The sequence below is a fragment of the Peromyscus californicus genome, unplaced genomic scaffold, assembly GCF_007827085.1.
Source record: "Peromyscus californicus insignis strain IS unplaced genomic scaffold, ASM782708v3 Scaffold_14__1_contigs__length_90479793_seg_2, whole genome shotgun sequence".
NCBI lineage: Eukaryota > Metazoa > Chordata > Mammalia > Rodentia > Cricetidae > Peromyscus > Peromyscus californicus.
Window position 1 is genome coordinate 16,863,983 of NW_026294436.1, and position 23,807 is coordinate 16,887,789.

At 39.7% G+C, this 23,807-nt stretch overlaps 1 protein-coding gene across 2 annotated transcripts in view; it reads left to right on the plus strand.

Moving 5' to 3' along the window:
- Window positions 1-23,807, plus strand: part of Thsd7b (thrombospondin type 1 domain containing 7B) — an 831,070-nt gene that overhangs the window by 784,569 nt on the left and 22,694 nt on the right. For both annotated transcript variants that reach the window (XM_052736826.1, XM_052736827.1), the window contains exons 19-21: window positions 534-649; window positions 2,847-2,964; window positions 20,279-20,424. In XM_052736826.1, the coding sequence (XP_052592786.1) occupies window positions 534-649; window positions 2,847-2,964; window positions 20,279-20,424 (380 nt within the window). The remainder of the gene's footprint in view (window positions 1-533; window positions 650-2,846; window positions 2,965-20,278; window positions 20,425-23,807) is intronic.

A 23,807-nucleotide genomic window follows, 5' to 3' on the forward strand; every position in this document is an offset into this window, starting at 1 on the left:
CTTCAGACAAGTTCCCTAGAGGCTCTCACAAAGACACCAATCCCTTTTCTGAGATTCCCACCTTCATGATCCAATCACCATCAAAAGTTCCACTCCCTAATTCTACTACCTTGGAAGTTAAAATTTTGGGCGATGGTGCACAAACAGAATTGGTGCCATGGCTCAGTTGTTTTCTCTCTCAACCATCCACAACAAATCGTCTTAAACTGGTCTTTTATTATTATTATTATTCTGGTTAGTGTCTCTCCTATCCTACCAAATGATCAGTATAACCTTTTGAGTTTTTGTTTTCTTTTGTTTTACCTCTAGAAAAGCAAATTCTAGAAAATGGACTCCGTACATTTATTTGGCTTGTATTTCCTTGTGTGTTTGCCCTCTGACACAATGACTGTACAAGGCTTTCCAAAGCTACTTAGGAAGATTGTAAAATTGTGGACTCTCCCTCCCACCTAGGCAGATTATCAGAGCTCAGGTGTGGTTGGCTCACAAGCCTAGACCGTTAAAACTCAGTGTTTATGATCTTCTGCCTATAGAATGGAGTACATGCCAGCTGAGTGAAAATGCTTCCTGTGGCCAGGGTGTGAGGACTCGCCTGCTGAGCTGTGTACGCAGTGATGGCAAGCCTGTTGGCATGCACCACTGTGATCAGGTAACTTGTGTGTGATGAGCTCTCTTAGCCTTAGTCCCCAACCTTCACAACATCTAATAGACATTACAGACACTGACTGAAGAGGTATTGGGCAGGAGTTGTATGTCACTGGTTTGGACTTATTCAAAATAGTGGAGAAAGATCATTTTGCACTGAAGAAATGGAGTCATTACTTCTAAGAAGTTGTTAAAATACACTTGCTTTCCAACAAACTATTGGCATTTAGTGCCTTTACTACTGTGGTGTGAGTCATTATATTGACAGGTGATTCATTTGCTTGTGTAATAAACATGTCCTCATCACATACGATGGATGCTGATCCTGGATGTAGAATATACTGACAATTTTCTCCACAAATATCAATATCAACTGTCTTCTTCTTCTTCTTCTTCTTCTTCTTCTTCTTCTTCTTCTTCTTCTTCTTCTTCTTCTTCTTCTTCTTCTTCTTCTTCTTCTTCTTCTTCTTCTCAATCTATGCCAAAGACTGCCATGTCAATTTTCAAAATAGGAGGTTCTGAAGTTTTCTAATTTTATGAAATCTGGAGAAAAGCTACAGAAAGATCCATTCCAAAGAAGCTGGCATTCCCTTCCTAGATGTAAATTCAGCACTATAGGGACAGCTCAACAGAAACAGGAATGCTACCATACTGCAGGCATCACAGAAACGATCTTCATGATTGAAGACAGGATGCCAGTAATCACAGGTGGCTACAGAAATGTCTGCAACACGTTGACAGGTGAACAAAGGTCTGTCTCAGTTGTTGTAGCATGGGGGAAGTAAGCAGAAATTAAAACAAAGACTTCCTCAGCGCTCCTATACCAACCGTAAGTATTGTCACAATGTGCTCCCCAGCCAGCCATGTGGATGTCATCCAGGATGCTGACTATGAACCAGTCTGTCCAAGACTAGATGCCCCAATCAGTAGTATCCTAAAAATGGCTCACATCCTACAGAAGACTGTTGGCCAAATGTCATTGCTTTATTTGAATGTTTAATTTCATTTAGTCTGCCTCTAATACACTGACTGCCTCAGGAATGTCACCTACCTACAACAGTTCCAAATAAACAATGGGTACACTCAGACCTGTCCCCATGAAGTTAACATTCCTTCCAAGTGCATAAATGAGAAATGGTGTAAGGGTATTTTAACTGACAGGAGCACACTGTTGGGCTGTAACAGTTCAGATGAGCTGCTGATTTGTGTTCCTGTGTTGTTTTGAATAGTGTTACCTATTAGATTTTGGCTGCTTATATGTATAAGAAATATTTTTTTTGATGTAAGGAGAGATGTAAATTATTCACTAATAAAAGTCAGATTCTTTGTTTTCTGAATGGCATGTACAAAACATGTATTTAATGACTATTCATTTAAAGAAGTACTAAATTATTAACCTGCTGTATCACACCAATAGTCACAGGTCCCTTTATGGTGCTTTATGCATTACCCACTTAAAGAGTCATCATGCTGTGATAACTAATTTTAGCTTTGAGTAGCTGTACTGATAATATTTAACATGTGTTGGGTGCCAAAGCTTTCCTAATTAAACATATAATCAGTGTATGAGTCACAGAGCACATACTTCAGTATTCACTCTCTGATTCTTGGGTAATTTATTCCTTCCCTGAGATGTCTTCTACCTTGGTCATAATAAAATGTACACATTTTCTCTACACACAGATTTCAGAGAAGAAAGTAAACTGTCTCATCAATTTCTCTCCAGATTACAACTGTAATTACATTGTCCAGTTGGTCATTAGGGGATTCAGATGGATCATTTATTTTATCTTTGCTCCTATCCTGTGTACCACTAACTTTGTTACTAATTTTGATCTCTCTGTATACCATCAGCCAATCCCAGGGTGTCCGGATTGAATGATGACATGTCTTCCTGCTGACTTTGTTGCTGACTGAGCAACATGGTAGATCTCTGTGCAATGTGATCTCATACTTTCCCAGCACCTGAGTGTCAGGTCTCTGCTAGAGTTCAGTGTTTATAATAAGAAATTTTGACTGACCAAATGTCACCAGTGAAATAACAACAGTCATTTCTGTGCCGACCGATTTATATAACAATGGACACTTGTTTTCCCACCACAATGTGGAAAGGTTATTTATTACAGAATAAAGGGCACTCTCGCCCATAACAGAATAGTAATCTGGTTTAGTATTGAAGGTATATCTTATTGCATTTGCAGCGGAACCTGGAAAAACCCCAGAGGATGAGTATTCCCTGTTTGGTGGAGTGTGTCGTCAACTGTCAGCTCTCAGGATGGACAACATGGACAGAGTGTTCGCAAACCTGTGGCCAAGGAGGTACTCAGTTTCCCCTGTTTGTTTCTACTACTAAAAGTAGCTTTATAACTGGCAAAAAAGCATAGTGAACAGCTGAAGCTGACCCCAGTCTGACCCAGAGAACAGACCTCTAAAGCAGCCCAGCAGGCTCAGCAGAGGTGGAAGAAATCACCTGGCAGATCAAAGAAGAGCTGGCTAACCTATAGTCAGTATCCTGTCAGAAAATCCTAAATTCTACCAGTTGAAAACATGTGGCCATGGTGGGTTTTAGACTATATATTATGTCAGTATAGCTGGACACATTGACTAAAGACTTGTTTCTACCCAGGTGCAGAAAGGGCTTGGCTTCTGTCTGCTTCAAAGAATTAATCAACCACATAGGTTGACAGAGACCATAGAATGTTAACAACCCCATTTTCCTGGATGGTGACACCCTTGTGGATGCTCTTATGAGACACATTGGAAATTATATACTTCTCTTCCTTATATGTTCTATGAGAGGAAATTTAGTGCATGTTCCAAACTCAAGGCAAGAAGGTTAAGACAGGAAATGTATTTTCTGATGGCCAGCTGCTTCTCAGTGTTTCCCGTGATGATTAGGGGAGTGTGAGTCTTGGTGAGTCTCAGGGCTTTGGTGTGTAAGTATACACAGTGGCAAGGGATGTAGATGCCAGATAATTCTAGGAAGCAAGGCAAATAGAGAAAGATAGCATGTAGCCAGTAGGCTAGAGAAAGAGTCTTAACATTTATCTGTGGGTGAAAGGGTTGTGAAAGAAAAGCATGCAATGGGTATAGGAAAAACTAGAGTCTTGAGGGGTTATAGTTTATCAGCAAGTGACTGTCAGAAACTTAGAATAGAAACTGAGGAAGAAATCTTGGCATGGTTAGTCACCAAGCAAAGGAGAAGGAAGGAACTTCAAGTTGGAGGAATCATGGAATCAGGTAAAGAAGACATTAAGATCTGGACCTCATTGCTCACCAGCAATACTCAGAAGCCATTTTCTAGAAATCCTGAAATGGGACTATGTGTGAGCTTCCTTCTAATCTGTACAAATGGAGATAGAGGGGCTATTCACTCTTGCTCTTAGTTCTGGCTCCATGGGGAGCTAGACAGAAGTTAGCATGCAACAGGAGCTGAGAACTGAGCTGTAAGATCCCAGACAGGGCAGAGATGAAAACGGCATCCAGGATGTGCATCCGAAAAATGTAACTAAGGAAAGCAACTGTTTTACAAAAAGCATCACTCACAATAATAATAATAATAATAATAATAATAATAATAATAATAATAATAATAAACTACCCACAGATGACAGTACTGTTCACAGTTGTAGCAGCTAACACTACAGTCATCTCTCTTCAGCCCAAAGGTGATGCACTTCAGCCATATGCACTGCACCAAGGGCCATATCGGGATGTGCTGCTCCTGAGGGTAACATGCAAAAGGAGCTGAAGGATGACCTTGCTTGTGACAATGGCTATTAAGGAAGAGAGCTGGCCCACCCTGTCTGTCTCTGCTGCCTCCATTGCCCTGCCGCCTCCCTCTGCCCCAACACATGCTTTGCCCAGTGCTCTCCACATCTGACCATGCTTTGTCTCCTCTTGGCATGTTCCCTCACACAGAGCATCTCACCATCACTACTGCTGTTTCCTGATCGTCATGTCCATCCTTCCCCAGGGGCCATTGTCACCCTTGTTTGGATCCTTCATGAGCTAATCTCCTCTGTCCCAATGCAGCATACTAAATGGACTATGGGAAGGATTTCAGTTGTCTTTTGTCCTTATCCAGTTGATTTTAGACCATAAGAAGTAAAACTCAAAGGGAAGAAGAGTTTGCAGCCTGGATCATGAGCCTAAAGGCAGCCAGTCCCTTCCACTGCCTAAGTAATGAAGTTCTTTGTTCTCCACACCCAAGGCTAACAGGTCTCCACCTGTTAGAAAACACATTTCTTGTTATTTTTCCTAAAAAGTCTAACTGTGCCACTGTAACAAGCCATTGAGAAATAACAGCTCATCATGCCACCCTGACATGTCACCTTTACATGTAGAACTCCAAAGCAAATGCTTAGTGTTAAAATGTCACTTTACATTTTCAGGAAGTTCTGCTAATGCTGAGGACTAATCACACTGCAACTGTCTATTAGAAACCCACAAACAAAACCTCCCAAACCTGAGGCCCACTGTTGGGAAAGTCTAGGTAGTTATAACTTTGGCCTAAATTCGACTTTCCAAAATCCATAGAATAATAAACAAAGACAAAGGATTCAAGTGTTCAGAAGAAAGGCTACTTTCTGAACAGAAGCCATGCAAGTATGTAATCAGTCAGACAGCAGCAGCTCAAGCTAATTTTTCATAAATGGGATAACTTCTTGGGGGGGTGTCATTTCTTAAACCTTTAGACATCTTTATGTTCTAAACTGCTAGATGTAAAAATACAGCTTAAAAACTTTCCACAATCTTGGCCGGGCGGTGGTGGGGCACGCCTTTAATCCCAGCACTCGGGAGGCAGAGCCAGGCGGATCTCTGTGAGTTCGAGGCCATCCTGGGCTACCAAGTGAGTTCCAGGAGAGGCGCAAAGCTACACAGAGAAACCCTGTCTCGAAAAACCAAAAAAAAAAAAAAAAAAAAAAACTTTCCACAATCTTGACATATGAAAAACTTCCCAGTAATCAAAATGCGGATGTGTTCAGTCATTCCTCAGGTCATGAGAAAAAAAAAATTTGAAAAGCTAATGCCTAACTCTCCTGGTATCTCACAATGTCCCCTCCGACTGTCCAGGTGAGAAATAAATTACATCATGTATATTACTCGGTAGACACAATCTGAATGAGCAGCACCCCACCACGAGCTTGGGATAAAGCTACATGGAACAGATAAGATCTCAGGGCAAAGTACAAGAACTTCGTAAAGCCAGTACCCCACTGCAAAGATGAGTGATGAGGCCAACACAGGAATTAGGAATACCAAGTGATATAGTGAAACTAAAATTGATGGAACATTACAAGAATCTGTCAGGAAAGAACGGCGAGGGTGACATGGAGGAGTTGGTACTATGCCAAAGTTGAATGGCCAGGGTGTGCCACTGAAGATTAGACATACCATCACAAGGATGTTCAACACTGACTCTCATGAGCACTTTTGACAACCTTTGTGTTAAAGGCTTTAGGTTACAGCCTATGAACAGAAATATGAAGATCAGTATTGTTCCATTTATATATACTTGAACCTGGTCTCAATCTGATAGACAAGTAATGAGTAAATAGCACAGTCCATGGAGGAATTGTATATGTGTCTATTGGCTTTCTAAGCACCTTCTTTCAGACTGAGTGGAAAGAACGGTGTAACAGTGACACTCCACCAGCCCCAATCTTCCACAACATCGCAGCCTTCCTGCTCCGACCTAGGGGCATCATTCCTCCTTGTTTCCAAACTGTGAAAATTCTGTATTTAAGTCATGCCTCAGCCTGGAAACAATAAACAAGCAGTACCCATCAAATACAACCCTGCACAGCACAAACTTATTCCTGAATCGAGAAAGGTTACATGCTATCACTGGGAAACATCTGCAGATACGCCTGTCTCCACTCAGCCATGTGCCAGTGTCTGCCTTCTGTATGAACCACTCTTCTGTCCTGCTAATTGTGGTCAGGGGACAGAGAAGTAAGATGAGATAAAGTGTGCATAGTCACATTGAAGAGGGTGAGGGAGTTACCTGAGAGTCAGCCTTCAGCCCTTGCAGTTTTGGGCTGACGGCTGTATCAAATGTAGAAATTCACACAATTACCTCTGTTTGCGAATTCTCCGAGTTGTTGGCCCAGTGAGCCATGCTTCACCATCAAACCCACAGAATGTCATTGATCTGAGGGAAAGTTTGAAATGGATTCTGACTTCATCTTCCAGGCTTGTGAACGGCCTCTTTAGTGCCCACCTGGAGCTTGTCATATAGTTTTTAATTGTGTTAAAGATTTCAAGGTCAGAACAGTTTGAATCCAGTTTCAGGTTAGAGAGAAGCTGATTCTCGGCTTCACTGGGGGATCTTTTGAGATAGAGCTCCAAGATCAAAGCTAGTAATAGGAGAGCTTAATATTTGGATTAGTCGTGTTCTCTGTCTACTGAGCTGTCGTCAGCTCAGGGGAATGTAGAACTCCCTATATTTAGCATATCATGAATTATTCATAATTATCACTTAGCCAATAAGACTCTAAAAATGTTATTAATTCCAGACTATGATTCTTTTGCTATTTAATAGTTTTTATCTTTCAGTGTACATGAGTTGATATTATTTTTCTATAGTATGCAATCCAAAAGGCTTCTTGTATTTCCCAGATAGTATGTAATTTTTCCATCTATTCTAGATCATAATGAAAAAAAAACTAATTTTGTATGAGCTCCAAAGCATGAGAACTTTTCTTATTATTTTCTTTTTTTTTTTTTTAATGTTTCAAGATGTCAAGGCAAATCAGTAGCCTTTACTTTGATATCTGCATAAAATTTGACTGGTGTGGAATTCTTGGCTGGGCACAAGACTAATAGTTATAACAATTCAAACTCATTTACTCTATGGAATAATTGGTTCTTATGACAGGAGGTCAGAAAACTACAAAATAGAATGGAAAAAACTGGGCACATAGGCCCAGGACCTTGGCCTCAGAACCTGCTTTTCCAATGGCAAATTTTAGAGCTTTGGAATGCTAACTTGTCTTTTGTGGGGGTTCATGCTATTTTATTCTATAAAATGAAGCTATATCAGAGTGGTAGTTTATTTGTTTTTTTTTTTAATATCCTTTGGTCAAGAACACAATTAGCAGTGTCAGACATATTTTTTCACAATGGCTATATGCTGTGTGCTCTGAATTTGCAGTGAGGTAACAGGCAGCCACATAACCAGCACAGAGACACAGTGTGTCAGTTGCAGAGGCTGCATTTGAACCTGGGTGCACATGGTTCTAAGACCCTTTTCTCTGCTAGTAGCCCTTCGCATGTGATATTCTGTATTCACCTCCTATGCATATGATCCTGGTTTGATGCAGCACCACTTTATAAAAATTCTTGTAATCCACACATACATTCCAGAATAAGCAGGGGAAATCAATCTAAGCTTGGAACATAGGCACATTAGTGCCCTAAGAAATAGGAGGAGGGTTAAATATGATCAAAACACATTATATGAAATTCTCAAAGAATTAATAATTTTTTTAAAAAAGAAAGAAATCCCTTTGAATGTAGTCTCTTGAATATTATGTAATGTCTCACCTATCTACTAGGATAATAGCTATTCTTATTATAGACAGGAAATTAATGACCCTTTTTTTTTTAAGAAAAGAATGGACAGAGTATAGCTCCAAGGTTTCTAAAGCCCTTTTCTGTGACGCTTTCAGCTTGGATGCTATGGAATCTCTTCCTTTCAGAACTGACACTGTTTATGTGTACTACAGAGCCATGATGATTGTCATTGGTGTTTAATAGAATTGCTGTGATGATTGAGAACTGAATGGTGGGTAAGCAGTTAAACCAGATGCAGACAGTCTACCACAGAAAGCCTAGTGCTCCTATAGCCAAGCAGAACTTAAAGGTACTAATCATCTTCCTTTCAAAGACCTCTTCTGATACTGTGGTTCTCTTGACCTCTAAGTGGTCTTGTTACTTTCTCCAGCAACTAGCCTCTCTCAACATATAGTCCTGACTGAGACCAAAGTCATCTGGACTCCAGCAGCCTCAGCAGTCTTTATCTTGCCTGAGTTGGATGTTCTCTAGGATGAAAGATGTCTGGGACCTTGAAGCAATTTTCAGATGACCCAAGGAATCCCTCTAGAGAACAAGCCTGTGGGGCTACAGATCTGAGTGAAGACTCATTCCCATATCTTTCATCTCTAGCAAAGCCCAGAGCAGGGCCAAGAGCGGGCATTAAATCGCTGCTCAGCACTATAATCTCTCCACCTTGTCAGACATTAGCCCCGATCCCAAATTCATCTTCAGCAATGTCCACATTTAAAATTAATGTAAAAACTGCGGGTGGTATTTGTTAAAAGCACAGCTTCAATCACATTATAGTACATGTCGATCTGCCTGAAATGGAGTGTTTCATACGCAATGAAACTACTGTTCTTGATGACTTAGTAGGGTGAGTTCATAAAACAAGAGTTTCCATGGGAGAAAAAGGCATGGCTATGTTACTATCAATTACTTTTGCTAAAGGAAAGTATGAAGTGTATGAATTAAGGTGACAAATTCATAGGAATGCTGAGGACATGGCTAAATGCAATATAGAACTTTCTCAAAAGACCTAGCAACTGAATTCTAGCACCCAACACCCATGACGAGGGCTAGATAAGTTTTACTGGAAAGCACGTGCTTTTGGACTAAACAACCCTGTGTTTAGTACTAACTGTGATTCTGAGAAAATCATGTAGTGTCTCTAAGCTTCAATTAATCGTGTCTTAAATAAGATTAGTAACAGGTGTATCCCCAGACTGGGGTCCTGCAGAAGGAATTTGTTTGGTAAGTTGATGGAATGCAGATTGGAGAGTTACGGTGAAGGGGACCAGAGTCAGAACAAGGAAGACAAAGGATCTGAGCAAGAACAGGCATACCATTCCTGCATCAAAACACAGGGTAGCTACCCAATGACCCAGCCTTCCCTCAACAGTAAGGAGTGCTTTTCCAGTGACGTACTTCTCGGGAAAATGTCTTAACTACAGAGAAACACGATCAAAGTGAACAAGGTGAACATGACTGTCTATCTGCTTCTTTCTCATTTATCTTACCTGCTAGGGTTTACTTACTGAGCAATAGTAAATAAGCAGGTACCAAAAATAAGAATAAATCTATAGAAGAAGAAAGTAGAAAATGGAAATACTTTATTCAATAATCTACTTTTCGGTTCCCATCAATAAAGACCAGTGTTAGCCTGAATTTCATGTCACAGTCCCCTATTCCGAGTGATAATTGACCAGCTCCTTGGAGATCTGTTTCTGGATGGCTGTTCCATGTCAATAATTACAGTATATGGTTAAGAGAATTGGATTTATATTAAAAAGAAATGATGCTTTATTGGAAAAGAGACAAAGATAGAAGTATTCACAAGCACGTTAGAAGGCCCAGGTCACTTCATGTTCTTTTGCTGCTGTAGTACTGTATCTCCATGACTGAACACTCCGCACCCAGGCATCCATCAGCGCAGTCACATGGGTTGCTCAGGTGTTTCCTACAATGAACTGTTGGAGATTACTCAATGCTCCTTTTGTTATTCTCATGTTTTCTATCCATCAACCCTTACATATACATACACTATTCCCCATGTTATTTTCTTGAATCATATCAAAACCGTCTACAGTTATCCAAAACAGTTAACTTGACAACTCTGTGTTGGGCCCCAAAAGAATTCTTATTTGAAGCATGCTGCAGGAAAGGGCACAGTGGCTGCTGAGACCTGGCTGTACAATCAGAATGGTCAGTTGCTGTATTTTTTTTCTCTGTTTGTGACAAATTTTTAAGAAAGAAATCCTTATGTTCATTCCATTTCTGTGTGAAAAATCTGGACAAGTATTTAGCTAACTTTGAGATCTTTAGAATGTGCTTTAAATGCCTCACAAGTACCTTGTCAGTGTGGCCATATTATGTAGTTTGAGGACTGCTGAGTTCAAAGGGAATGTGGGCTGGTCAGATATATACTTCAAATCCGTATACAAGTACCAGGATTGGTCTGTCTCTGTTTGGGGTTTAGTTTTCGTAACTAATATTATATGCCTTATGTATGTCTACAGGTCTTGCCACACAATCTTTTTTTCCTTCCTAGTAAATAACTATTGCTAATGTGGTAGTGAGTCCAGTACCACTGTTGGCGATCATGATGTCTTAGTGTTCCCAGAAGGAAAGAAAACAGCTCAGAGAGGTAAACTGCTGGTGAACAGCAACCGAGGTACTTTAGGTCCATCCTAACTTATTTTTGCAGGAAGAACCTGAACAAAGAAAAATCAGCCCCTTCCCTTCATCTCATAGATGCCAATCACTAGACATATGGTCCACACTCATCACCAAACCCAGGTTCCCCTGGATGTCTAGAGTCTTCTCTTGTGCTTATATTAAGAAACGTAAATCCAAGCAAGAGAAGGCAAGAACATGCCCAAGGAAATTCCTCCTTCTCACATTGGAAGCCTGGGATACATATGGCAGCACCCTTTCCTGTCACCCAGAAAACAGAAGAAACCCAGGCCAGAGCATAAGGAATGTGGCAGGTTATGAATTCATAGCTGTGTACACTCCATAAGCAACAAGATACAGGAGGTGACAGGAAGCATGATTTGTGAATTCATCACAGACCTATTTGAAGGCTAGTTCTTAGAACTGATATAAAACAATATTACTGAAAACATACATACAAGTAACATTGTACAGACTGAGCAGGTTATATTTATGAATATATGTGTATACCTATATACATATATGGGCAAAACCGGTGAAAAAGAAGACTTGAATTTGAAAGAGAACAAAGAAAGGTATATGGAAAGGTTTGAAGGGAGGAAAGAGAAGAGAGAAATGTTGTAATTGTATTATAATCTCAAAATTTCAAGAAGTAAACATTTTAACAAGTATTTGGTATATTTTGAACACCCCCATAAGATGTTCATATACAGTGTGAGATATATCTAGCTCATTCTCATCATTTGAATGTTCCACACCCAAATCTTCTTGATGTGGGTCTCTAGGACTCTATAGGCTACATAACATTAGGATACTCATGAGCTTATGAAGCCATCCACCTTCCCACAGGCTTCCTCTGTCAGCATACTACTCTACCATTGCTCAGGGGATGTGCTAATCAATCGCTAAGTGCAGGTGGAATGGGGACACAGAGCAAAGGAATTATAAAAGGGACTGGTCTTCACACTGAGGAGTCAAAGGAGGCCAAGGCATGAAGAGTTACGGAAAGATCAAAGACTTTATGATCGTGCTGCAAGTACCAGGCATGGAAAATGGATTTTCATAGTATAATCAGGAACTTATGTAAGAAACCTTCATGGCTGATTTATTCTTTATCCTGATGGTGAGCACACACTCATAATTATGATCTGTATGGCACTCGACATTGGATAAACTCAGTTACAGACTTCTAAGTTCCAGAAAAAGAATCCCATTTAAACATTTTTAGTACTTATTAAAAATAATTTCATTCCCATTTAAAAGAGACTCACTTATAAATGACATTTTCCCCAACCTGAATTATCCTCAGATAATAAGGCCCTTCCGTATTCTTAGTTTTATTTTACAGGACAGGAAATTCGTGCTCAGAGGACTCAAATTACTTTCATACAGTCACATCATTTTCTAGCTGTTAATTTGAAAGAACTGTTTCCAACTATGGATGACTGGTGCCAAGCCCAGGCCTCTTTCCACTGTTTCTTGGCTGTTTTAAAAATCTTCCTTCCTCTATCCCCATTATGATTTTTTTAATTCCTGTAGTTTGACCATATCTTCCACACTTTCCCTCCCTGCAAAAAAATTCATAATCACAAACCAGGTTGTCCAGACTTCTTTTGCTTGTGGCCTCTGATAGAATAGTCATTGATAAGAGATACTTGCTAGGCTGAGGGTTCCATCCAGTATGAAATGGATCCTGAGAGCCCTGGATCACTGTTACGGAAGGATCAAGCCCACATCATGGTACCATCTGCATTTCATTCTGCTCCTTTTTTAATTTGAAAGTTCAGAATTGGTGAGTCTTTAATCATAGGTATACACTGGCTATTCGATATAAACAAAATATCCTTGACTTGAAAAGGTGACATAATGGAATCTGTAGGCACTACAAGTCCATTCACACTTTCATGTTTTCGCTGGAAGTATTCATGTTGAACCGAAAACAACCTTGAATAACAAGGAGTTTTAAATAAAGATTTACTGTATACTTCTTGCTAGTGACAGGCACATTTGAAGATCTTATCTTTGTATCTCAAGAGCAAAAGATAGGGTAAGCCCTGTGGATGTGCTCTCAATGACTGGCCTTAAGGTTTCATTGTTTGAACAATAACATCATCATTGTTTATAATAATTTTACTAATTCTTTGAGAATTTCATATAATGTGTTTTGCCATTCTCACCCCTTCATCCCCATAATGCCTCCCAACCCACCTCTACCTCCTCATCACATTCTCCCCATAATGCCTCCCAACCCACCTCTACCTCCTCATCACATCCTCCCCATAATACCTCCTAACCCACCTCTACCTCCTCATCACATCTTCGCCATAATACCTACCAATCCACTCCCACCTCCTAACCCCTCCCAATTTCATATCCTTTTATTTTACTTTAAAACTCACAAGAACAACTGGGCTGCATGGTGAGGCTATCAGTGGGACATAGTTCCCTACCAGGCAACAGACCCTTAAAGGAAACTAACTCTCCCTCCTCTAGAAGCCATCTGTAAGACAATTTGCTAAATGGTCTTACCAATAAAATACCCAGAGCCAGATATTGGGGTGAAAACTGAGACATCAGAGAAGCAGAAAGAAGCCAGCCATGTTCTTACCACTAGGAAATCCTCAGCCAAGAGAAAGCTGCTTCCTGTATACTTGCACCTATATACCTTAGTGTGTACTGCCATCCTACTTCCTTTCTCCGCCCAGCTTCATCACTTCCTCTTTCTGCCCAGTTCTATCACTTCCTGTCTGTACAGACCTCCAAACCTCTATGGTTAACTAGTGCTGGGAATAAAGGTGTGTGCTACCATGCCTGGCTCTGTTTCCAGTGTGGCCTTGAACTCACAGAGACCCAGACAGATCCCTACTTCCCAAGTGACAGGATTAAAGGCGTGTGCTACTACTGCCTGACTTCTATGTTAATATAGTGGTTGACTTTTTCCTCTGATCCCCAGATAAGCTTTATTGGGGTACACAAATAGTATCACCACATTTCCCCTTTTTTTGTCTAAAATAAAAAAAGTTATAACTAATATAAAAAATATAAAAAACTATATACAATAAGTACAATAACTATATACAATATATACAGTCAATAAATACATCAACAATGTCTAGTCCATTTACATTTGAAAAATACAGTGAAAATATTCTATTATCTATCCTATTTTGCTGAGTCCAAAATGTACCTAATTCACTTTCTATCCTAACTTGTATTACCAACAAAAAACAATCTTTTGATGTCTTTCAAACTTATATACTTTGCACCTCTTTAGTGGGTTTCTTTTCTGAATTTTTTAATAAGGAAAACTTTAACTATCTAAACTTCAACTCCCTCAGAGACCCAAGAAGGAAATAAATACTGTTACCTAGTTAAACAGGAAGTGCAAACAAACAACTTCCAAAATATGTGAGTTATGATAGAAACAACTGACTGCCTAGACAGTCACCTGAGGTTTCTCTTCTACATTGGGGCACCTATCTTTGGCCTACAGGATTAGCATATCTGACAGACTCATCTGTGAAGCAGGATTTTCTAAAGGGCCTTCCTACCTTGTCTTGGTAAGAATCAGCACTTCTTTCTTTTGTGTCCTGCTTTGTCCATTTTAGACAGCATACTGTCAGCAGTTGAGGCAAGAGCACTTTCTTGCCCAGTGGCTAACTTTTGCCACAATGAAAGTAAAGGCCATATGGAGTTTCTAGAATGCCTATTATTTTCTTTGAAGTAGACTGGTGCTGCCAGGAGCAGACATGTCTCATTGTCATAAAAAAAGAAAAAAATCTATGGTATTAAAACATCTTAAATACCATATTCTGTAGATCTCTGATGTGTTTGAAGATGACCTGTCTATCTAAAATATATTGCTGCTTGACCTTGAAAACATACCTAATATGACTACAAGTTCAATTGTAATGACTAACTACTAACCTGCATTTCTTTATTATCGTAAATAGTTGATAATAACTTTCAAGGACTAGGAAACTGCATTAGATTGTTAAATGAACTGTATAGGCACAATGCCTTGAACAAGATTAGCAACATATGTACAATATTTTCTAACAAAATCAATCTCAAATTTGTATCAATATACATAATTTGTATACAATTTACAAAAATCCAGTCCAATGTAAAATATTTAAAACTAGTAGTTGCCTTTTAAAAGTAGATCCAATAATTTATTTATCATATTTTTTATTTATCATTTCCATGTTCTCTTTTTTCAGAGTGGATTCAATAATCTACCCTTTATTTTATGATTTCTATATCATTTTTTCAGAGTAGATTCAATAATCTACCTCTTATCTATATCCTCTTTTTTTCTTCCAAACAAGAACCCTGAATCTAATTTCCTCTGTCATTCTAAATTTTTGGAACTTGCTTAAATTCATTTCCCATTTACTTAGGTAATAGTATATCTTTCTGGGGTTTTTGATGTAGTTGAAGATTAGATAGTTATAATTATAGTTTTCCTTAGTCATGATAAAAGATAAATTAGATATGAAACTTTAGAATCACAAAAATATTGATAGAATATTTTCTTTAATTTTGCCAAATACAAATAGACTAGATATTATAACTGTAATTCTTGCTTGGTAACTATTTGTTATATATAATTTTACTATATTAAAGTTAAAAACCATCCTTTTTGATTAAATAGAAAAGGGGAAGTGCTGTGGGATATCTTTCTGTATGCTGTGAATATATGTTGTTTCCATTGGTTAATAAATAAGCTGCTTTGGCCTATGGCAAGGCAGCTTAGAGGCAGGCGGGAAATTCAAGGAGAGAGACAGGAAAGAGAAAGGTGGAATCTAGGAAGACACCAGCTGCCACCAGGAGAAGCAAGATGTGAAAGTACTGGTAATCCAGGGCCATGTGGCAAAATACAGATTAGTAGAAATGGGTTAAGTTACAAGAGCTAGCTAGCAAGAAGCCTGCTATAGGCCATACAGTTGATAATTAATATTAAGACTCTAAATGATTATTTTATAAGTAGCTAAGAGACCTTGGGGTCAGAGGGGACTGAAGGAACTCAGGACTGGAGAAACCTTCTGACTGCAGCCAGCTATAGCTCCTTAGGTTAGGGGTGCTCAGGAGCCCCTTCCCCTCCCTGCTAGGATGTTGATTGGCTTGTTCTTGTACAGGTCATCTCTGCTGTTCTGAGTTAATGAACACAGAGGTCACATCATGTCCAGGAGACATTGTTTTGCTCTGATGCTCCTTAACCTCTGACTCTTGTGAACTTCTTAACCCTTTTCCTTAATATCCGTGAACCATATGGAAGGGTGTGATATAGATGCCTCATTTGTGGCTGAACATTCCACCCACTTTTATTCAATGCATTTGGATCAGTTGGGAGTTTCAGCATTAACCATTATCCATGTGACATGTTCACCAATGAGGCGTGAGAGACACACTAGTCTATGGGTAAGGAGATATGAATTTACTATGTCCACTTAGGAGAATAATCTGGGCCTGAGAGCTCCCCAACGATGGGTTCTTGGCAAGAATTCCAGTGTGAGGTCTATGTTTTCTCCTGTGGAGTGGGCCTGAAACCCAATCAGAAAGTGGTTGGGAACACCCTGTGACATTCATGTCAGTGTTGTATGCCAGGGAACATCTTGCCACGTCGGTCATCATTGTAGTTCACAGTGTTCTGAGTTGAGTAAGACTGTTGATGACTTTTTTCCTACTCCCCCTGCAAACTCCTGGTACTTGAAAACTAACCAACAAGGAGGAAATTTCCTCATCAGTCCCAATTCAATTTCTCCATGTCCTATAGCCAGCACATGTAGTTTCTTCAGCAATGGAATCTTTCCATCAAGCTCTGTTAGACAACTAAGAAAAGTCTGTATTATTTGAAGTTCTCTGTGACTTTTGTTTTTGTTTTTTGTTTTTGTTTTTGTTTTTGTTTTTTGTTTTTGTTTTTCAAGATAGGGTTTCTCCGTGTAGTTTTTGGTGTCTGTCCTGGATCTCGCTCTGTAGACTAGGCTGGCCTCGAACTCACAGAGATCTGCCTGGCTCTGTCTCTGTCTCCCAAGTGCTGGGATTAAAGGCATGTGCCACTGGGACATTCTTAACCAATAACTCAGGGGAAGGAATCCCACATCTGTCACTGAACGTTTTATTTGGCAACCTAAGGTTCTGGGAGGAACATTATCCCCAGTGTAAGTTAATGCCAATTAAACACTTTTATATGAATATAAATACATTGTGCACGTGTGTGTGTGTGTGTGTGTGTGTGTGTGTGTGTGAGAGAGAGAGAGAGAGAGAGAGAGAGAGAGAGAGAGAGAGAGAGAGAGAGAGAGAGGAGAGAAGCTAAGTACTGAGTTTCCATATGGCTTTTTCAAACATCCTTCGTGTTAGTTATTCCCTAACTCTTCCCCTGCCATACTCCCCCATCTACAGTTTCCTCCCTATTATTCCTCCTTTTCCATTCATATCACCTGTAACATCATAACTTTTTCCTTTGCACTTATTAGATTTCCTCCACTTACATCTACAACAGAAAATATCTGTCACTTGAATGGAAGTAAATAAAATGATTCTAAAGTACTGGCCATCAACACACCATCAAGTTGAGAACAAACTCAGAGTTATTTGGTCATAATAAAATGCAGTCTTTTTATCATTACATTGTAAATATAATTACAAAACCAAAAAATAATATAGCAATGGTGTATTAGGTAATATATACTTTGGCCAATAAAATAGACAGAAAATTTAAACTTGAGGAGTTGTTGATCAAAAATTCATATGAAATCTTGAGCCAAATAAATTCATAGGCTATAGACAGCATTTTATGAATGATAATATATTGAACTATAATTTGATTTTTGATTTTAATGGTTCTTGGAAATGTCCAAATGCATACTCAGGAGCTCTGTGCTCAAGATGCACTGTGATCCCACATTGTCACAAATAAATTCCACTGTCAGAAGTTCCTTTGATGTCTCCCATGAACATCCTCTATAGGTAGCACTTGTAGCACGAGTCTTAAAAGTTCTAATAATAAAATCAAACCCGAGGCCAGTTATTGGGGTAAATGCTGGAAGGTCAGAGTACCAGAACAAGCCACAGCTAACCTCACCTAGCCAACTTCTCAGCTGGTCTTGTTTTCTCAGACTGGAAGCTTCTGTGTCCTCATCCCAATGGCTCTCAGCTGAACTGCTGCTTGAAGCCTGAAAGCTTAACCAGTCAAATCTAGTTTCTGGTCCTCACGCCTTATATATCTTTCTGCTTTCTGCCTCACTCCCTGGGATTAAAGGCTCGCTTTCTGGGATTAAAGGCGTGAGTCACCATGCTTGACTGTATCCTTGAACACATGGATTTCTGCCTCTGGAATGCTAGGATTAAAGGCGTGTGCTACCACTGCCTATCCTCATGTTTAATATTGTGGCTGCTCTGTCTCTGACCCCAGATAAGTTTATTAGCATGCACAATAGTTGGGGGAATACAATACCACAAGCTCTCCTAACGTCTTGCAGATTTAACCCAACAGCATGGTTGAAGCATCCTAGGTATGACTCTCATTCCCCACATGACTAGTGTTTAACTTTAGATAACAGGCCTAAGTGCTTTGGGATTTATTTTCTCGCCTGTAATACAGACAAATAATAGACTTTTCTCCAAGATTGTTCTATTGTATGAGCCAGTACATATAAATTGTTTAGAATATTGTCAAGCACATGGTACCATTTCAATAAGTGCTTTGATGGTATATTATCTATCATACATTTTAGATGATATAATGTATTGTAGATATTTTATAAAAATATGAAACAAACACATAACCAGTTAGGGGATTTTCAGAGACACTGTCTTTTTGTGAGAACACGAGGTTTCACACATGCTAGGAAGGTGCTCTACCACTGAGCTATACTTCCACCCCCCTCAATTAATACTCTCTTCAATTAGTACTTAATGTACAGAGAGTATAACGTTAGCAGCAGGACTCACCCACCAAAGAATTTAGATTCTCAGGAGCTTTCTGTTTTGTTTTGTTTTTCAAGTTTCTCCAAAGAGAGAGTACTTGATCACTAAAGTCTGTGGTAATATTCTGAATGACAGCAAGAGACCTGGCCCCATGGGAGTATGTTACCTTAGGCTTTCAAGTGAATGCTATGAAAACATCATTCTATTTCTCTTTGGTTATACATGTAGGGTCTTTCACATCTACAAAAAGACCCCAGAATTTTCTCTAGATCTCCTCTTCCCCACCACTGTTCTAGCCTTGTGGCCACTGTCAGGTCCTCAGTTTAGCTTCATACCCTGCAATTTGAGACGTCTCTTGACACACTGTACACAGCACTCTCCTCATACCACAACTGCTCAGAGATCTTGTTTCAAGTTCAACTTTTCAAGAAAACCGTCTCTGAGCCTTTCTAGCATGGGACATGGGAGGTGGGTGTGCTTCAGTGCATACTCCCAGAAAGCTCTGCCTTTCTTTAACATGTGCCAAATACATGAACATAGTTCACTTTGTAACAAAGAAATTACATCATATGCATAAATAAGATAAACTATATAACAATAATTAAATGAAATGTGTCTCATACTCATCAATAAGAAAAACCAGCAATGAGGGGGCCATGAAAAGAGACGGTGATTCAGCTGAATAGCTTGGGTGATTCCATCCACTGCCCCATTGAGCTTATCTTGGAAGTGCTACTGGGATGTGAAGAGACACTGTCTTCTCTGCCACTCATTAGCCCACCCTTTCATTTCACTGTGGCATGGAGTACCTCTTTGAATATACAGTTTTTGAGCGCCATTGGTTCCTCTACATAAGCCAACCTATAATTTTTTGCTTGAGCTCAGTAAAGGAAGAAATGGGCCCACAATCTCTAGGAAAACTGGTCTTATTGAGTTAACTGGGGAAAACTGTAAGAAGATCGGATGTGACCATCCTGTGGAATGTCTTAGAGTAATGACCTATGTGGCATTTGTCTCATGATTTCATTTGCCCTAGTGGACAAAAAAAACACACAACTTTCTCTATTTGTATTTAATATTTGTGCCCCCTGTTGGAAGCAGAAGATATATATAACAATTTTATCACTATAGCTGGTACATAGCAAGAAGCCTAGATCACAATAAAGCTTAATAAATAAATATTTGATAAGGAAATTAGCATTATTGCATTCACAAAATCAGCCTGTTTGACAGAGATACCAAGTTCAGACCTGAAGACTGATGTAGAAGATGGGGATAATTTCAGATCTTTTGAAACATCAATATTGAGATAGTTTACGTCTCTCTCAACATCTAAATTGAAATGGCAGAAACCGGAGAGTACAAGGGACAGGACAGTGTTCATTGTCATAGAATGAAGACTTACACATACAAGGCAACAATTCTTCCCTCCATTTCTGAGCCAAACTTTAACCAATAATTGGCACCTCTCTTATTATTTTAGGTCGAATGAGCCGGACTCGATTTATCATTATGCCAACCCAAGGAGAAGGACGGCAATGCCCCACAGAGCTCATCCAGCAGAAACCCTGCCCAGTGATACCCTGCTATAGCTGGGTCCTTGGCAACTGGTCTGCATGTAAATTGGAGGTAGGTCATGCAATGACACTTAGAGAATGCTTCTCAGTATGTGCAAAGCACTTGTCTCATCCAATACAGTGATTGAATAAATTACACAGCACCAGGTTCTGGGCACCTGTTATTTTTAACACAATGGAGAACATGGAAAAATGCAAGCAAGTGAGTTAGTTTCCCACAGAGTTATACTGCTAAGAAAGTAAACAGCCATTCATTAGGCACTGATTATAACAAGCGGGTCACAGAACTGCCGATCTCTTTGGCAACCTCAAGAATTCTATGGTTTTTTTTTTTTTCCTTTGCTTGCTGGGAATATCAAATCATTGTTTAATTAAGCAAAACCCTGACTCTGGAAATGCATGGCTTGCTTTGGATTGTGTTTCTTAAAAGTTAACTTTTGGCTTTGACAATGCCTTGCTTGTGGGCAGAAGATAAAAAGTGGATAAAAGCTATATTCTAACTTTATTACATGAACCAAGGTTACTACCCTTTCCTTAATAATTACTTTTTTATTGGCCTGAGATATAAATGCCTGGTGACATTATTGTGTGTCACAGACACTGAACTTGTGTTTGATCAGTGAAGATCTTCTATTGCTTGCTCTCTCTGGCTTCTGGCTTGAGAAAAGGTGCATTGATTTTCTTTATGTCTGCCTTTCAGTAGTTTCTCCGGCAGTTCCTTTTTGGAAGTGTATTTTAATTAGGCAACAATAACTTCGATTACACATTAAGCAATCTTCAGAGTATTCTTATAAAGATGTTTGGTGCCCCTGTCAGGATGGCTGTGTTGAGCAGCTTTGTAATACTGCAGAAATTAAATGCCCATGTATCTTTATAGGTCTCAGAGGAACAAAATTATGTGGCACATGCATTCAGTACTCCTTTTTGTTGTTGTTGTTGTTTTGTGGAGATAAGGTAGACATGTTGATTGATGAATTCAGAAGTAACCTAACAGCTCTAAGCAGTCAACCTTGTCTACTTGCCTAAAGAGCTCTCTGAAGTCTTCGGCAATTTGAAGTGCTATCTGAAATGACTGAAATCAAGAAAAAGGACAAAATAGTTCCCCTTTATAATTATGACAACTGTGACATAGTAGACAGGGAGTTTAAGGAGCCATTACATGATGGGGTAAGGGAGAGGAAAGTTAACAAACACAGAAGGTAAAGGATGAGAAGGAAGGAGATGATGAGGGACAGAGGATGGCTTCACTCCAGGTCTTTCGCAACATGCACTCCTCCTCTGCCTTTGCACCTTCCCTTTTCCTTCTCAGGTATCAGCAGCCTTTTCATCTTTGATAGATAAGTCCAGCAGCTTGTCTCACTGGATCACGTTGGGCAAATGCCCAATGGAATCTGTTGCTGTCATGGCGCTTCTGCCAGAACCATAGGGACAAAGATGGGCAGTGACCATGGTCTGTGACTAGGTAGATGGAGGTTGGTGGATTTCCTCATGAAGCACTACTTTAGAGGCTGTAGAGACCCAGGGGGCAGGAGTTGGCTTTTCCTCAGGAAACAGCAAAACTGCGTCAGATTCTGGACAGGGTGAGTCCCACCCACCAGCACTTGATATCCTCAGGAAGAGACTTACTCTACTCAAATCTCTCAAAAACAGTCCATAGTTCACTTTTATGCTTGGGTGCCTACCTACACAAGGGCAGTCAATGTTCCTGATGATGAGTTCGAAGTGGATTTGAAGCTGGTTAAAGACCCTGCAATCACAAACTCTTGGCTGCCACATTCCTCCACCTAGTGGATAAAGTCAGTCACTCAAAAGCAAGAGGGCTCAAAAGAAAAGACACAAATGAAGGAGAAGCATGGGGAAAAGGGCTGTGACGATACCTGGGCTGGCTGTTGTGAGGCCCAGATGCATCTAGCTTTCCTGAAGTCTGCTAATTCTTTGTGAAGTAAATATTTGGGATCTTTTCACTAAGTGTCTTTTCTTAAAAGTATAGCTAAGTTTTGGGGCATTGATGATCAAAACACATGCAGGCCTTTCACACAAAGGAACACCAAGTCTCCCCAAAGCTACTCCTGTCTGCTCATGCTCTAACCCATCAGGGGACTGCTGCTGATGGTGGCAATAGCATGTCACTGGCTGCTTGACTTCAGGAAGTGTCAGGCAATAATGACGGAGGCTTGCAAATGGCACTGTGGATGTGACAAGTTTGCCTCTAATTTTCATAGGAAGACATTAACAGAAAAAAGATGTGTTCACCTTCATAAACCCTGCGAGCCCTACGCAAGTTCCTCAACCACTCATGTCTATTCATGAAGAGTTGAGATTCTGGAATCTAGCAACCACAATGTGGCTCACGGTTCTGGGAAGTTGTAGCGGTGCACTTCTTTACCAATTATCTAAACACTCCAAGCTTCATTTTCTTGTCTAGCTTATGAGAGTCACAATAGGTTGACTCCTGGGTACCCTCCCCATCACTTCCAACACCTTCAGAAGCTCCAGTCCTCCATAGAAAATGCTATAGTATTTGCATATAACCTACATTCTTCTTTGCCTTTGTATGTTAGTATTTCTTGATTAATTATAGTGCTAATTATTAGGATGTAAATGGTATGCAAACATTCATTATATGACATAAAGAGTAATGACAAGGGAAAAAAACCTATGCATGTTTAATCAAAGTATTTTTTTACAAAAATTTTAATCTTCAATTGATTCAATCTGAAGTTGGAGAACATTCACGCTTGTAGCTATTTTTTAGATAACTTATATGAAATACTTAGCACAGTACCTCATGTAAATAAAGAGCTCAATGAACTGTATTTGCTACTAAAAATTTGATTGAAACTATAGTTCTGTTTACTAGCATCATCTGTCTGTTCACATCTGGTAGAGGTGAAAATTCAGTGTAAACAAAACCCCACTCAGAATCAAGGCAGTGAGGGTGGATGAGGAAATGCTCCCTACTTGCCAGCTTGCTCTAAGGACCTGGGGTCTGCCTTCTGACTGGAGTGCGTAAATTCTGTACAAAGGAGTGCCTGATTCATGAATGGAATTGTCAGTCTGATGCTGATTTCTCTTCATGTGGGCACCGTCCTTAAAAGTATAACAGATTAAGGATGAATGTGGGCTGATCCCAGGATACACAAAAGGAGCCTATCACTGTTTGTCTTGGTTTTTAAGATGATCCCCATTGCAGGCTCGTTTTCTGCACTGCTACACAAGCTGCCTGATGGAATGTCAAAAGAGACTCTCATTGATTCATCCTGTCAGTTGAAGGTATCAGGACTTCCAAAGCCCACATCTGCTACGGCATCTTTAGACTTGTCTCCAAGTACACGAAGTCCTCATACTCATCAGCAAAAACTGCACCTAGAAAAGTCAGCAAAGCCATCATCTGGATACTAAGTTATGAAGGAGCACTCCCCACCAGAAAGGAAA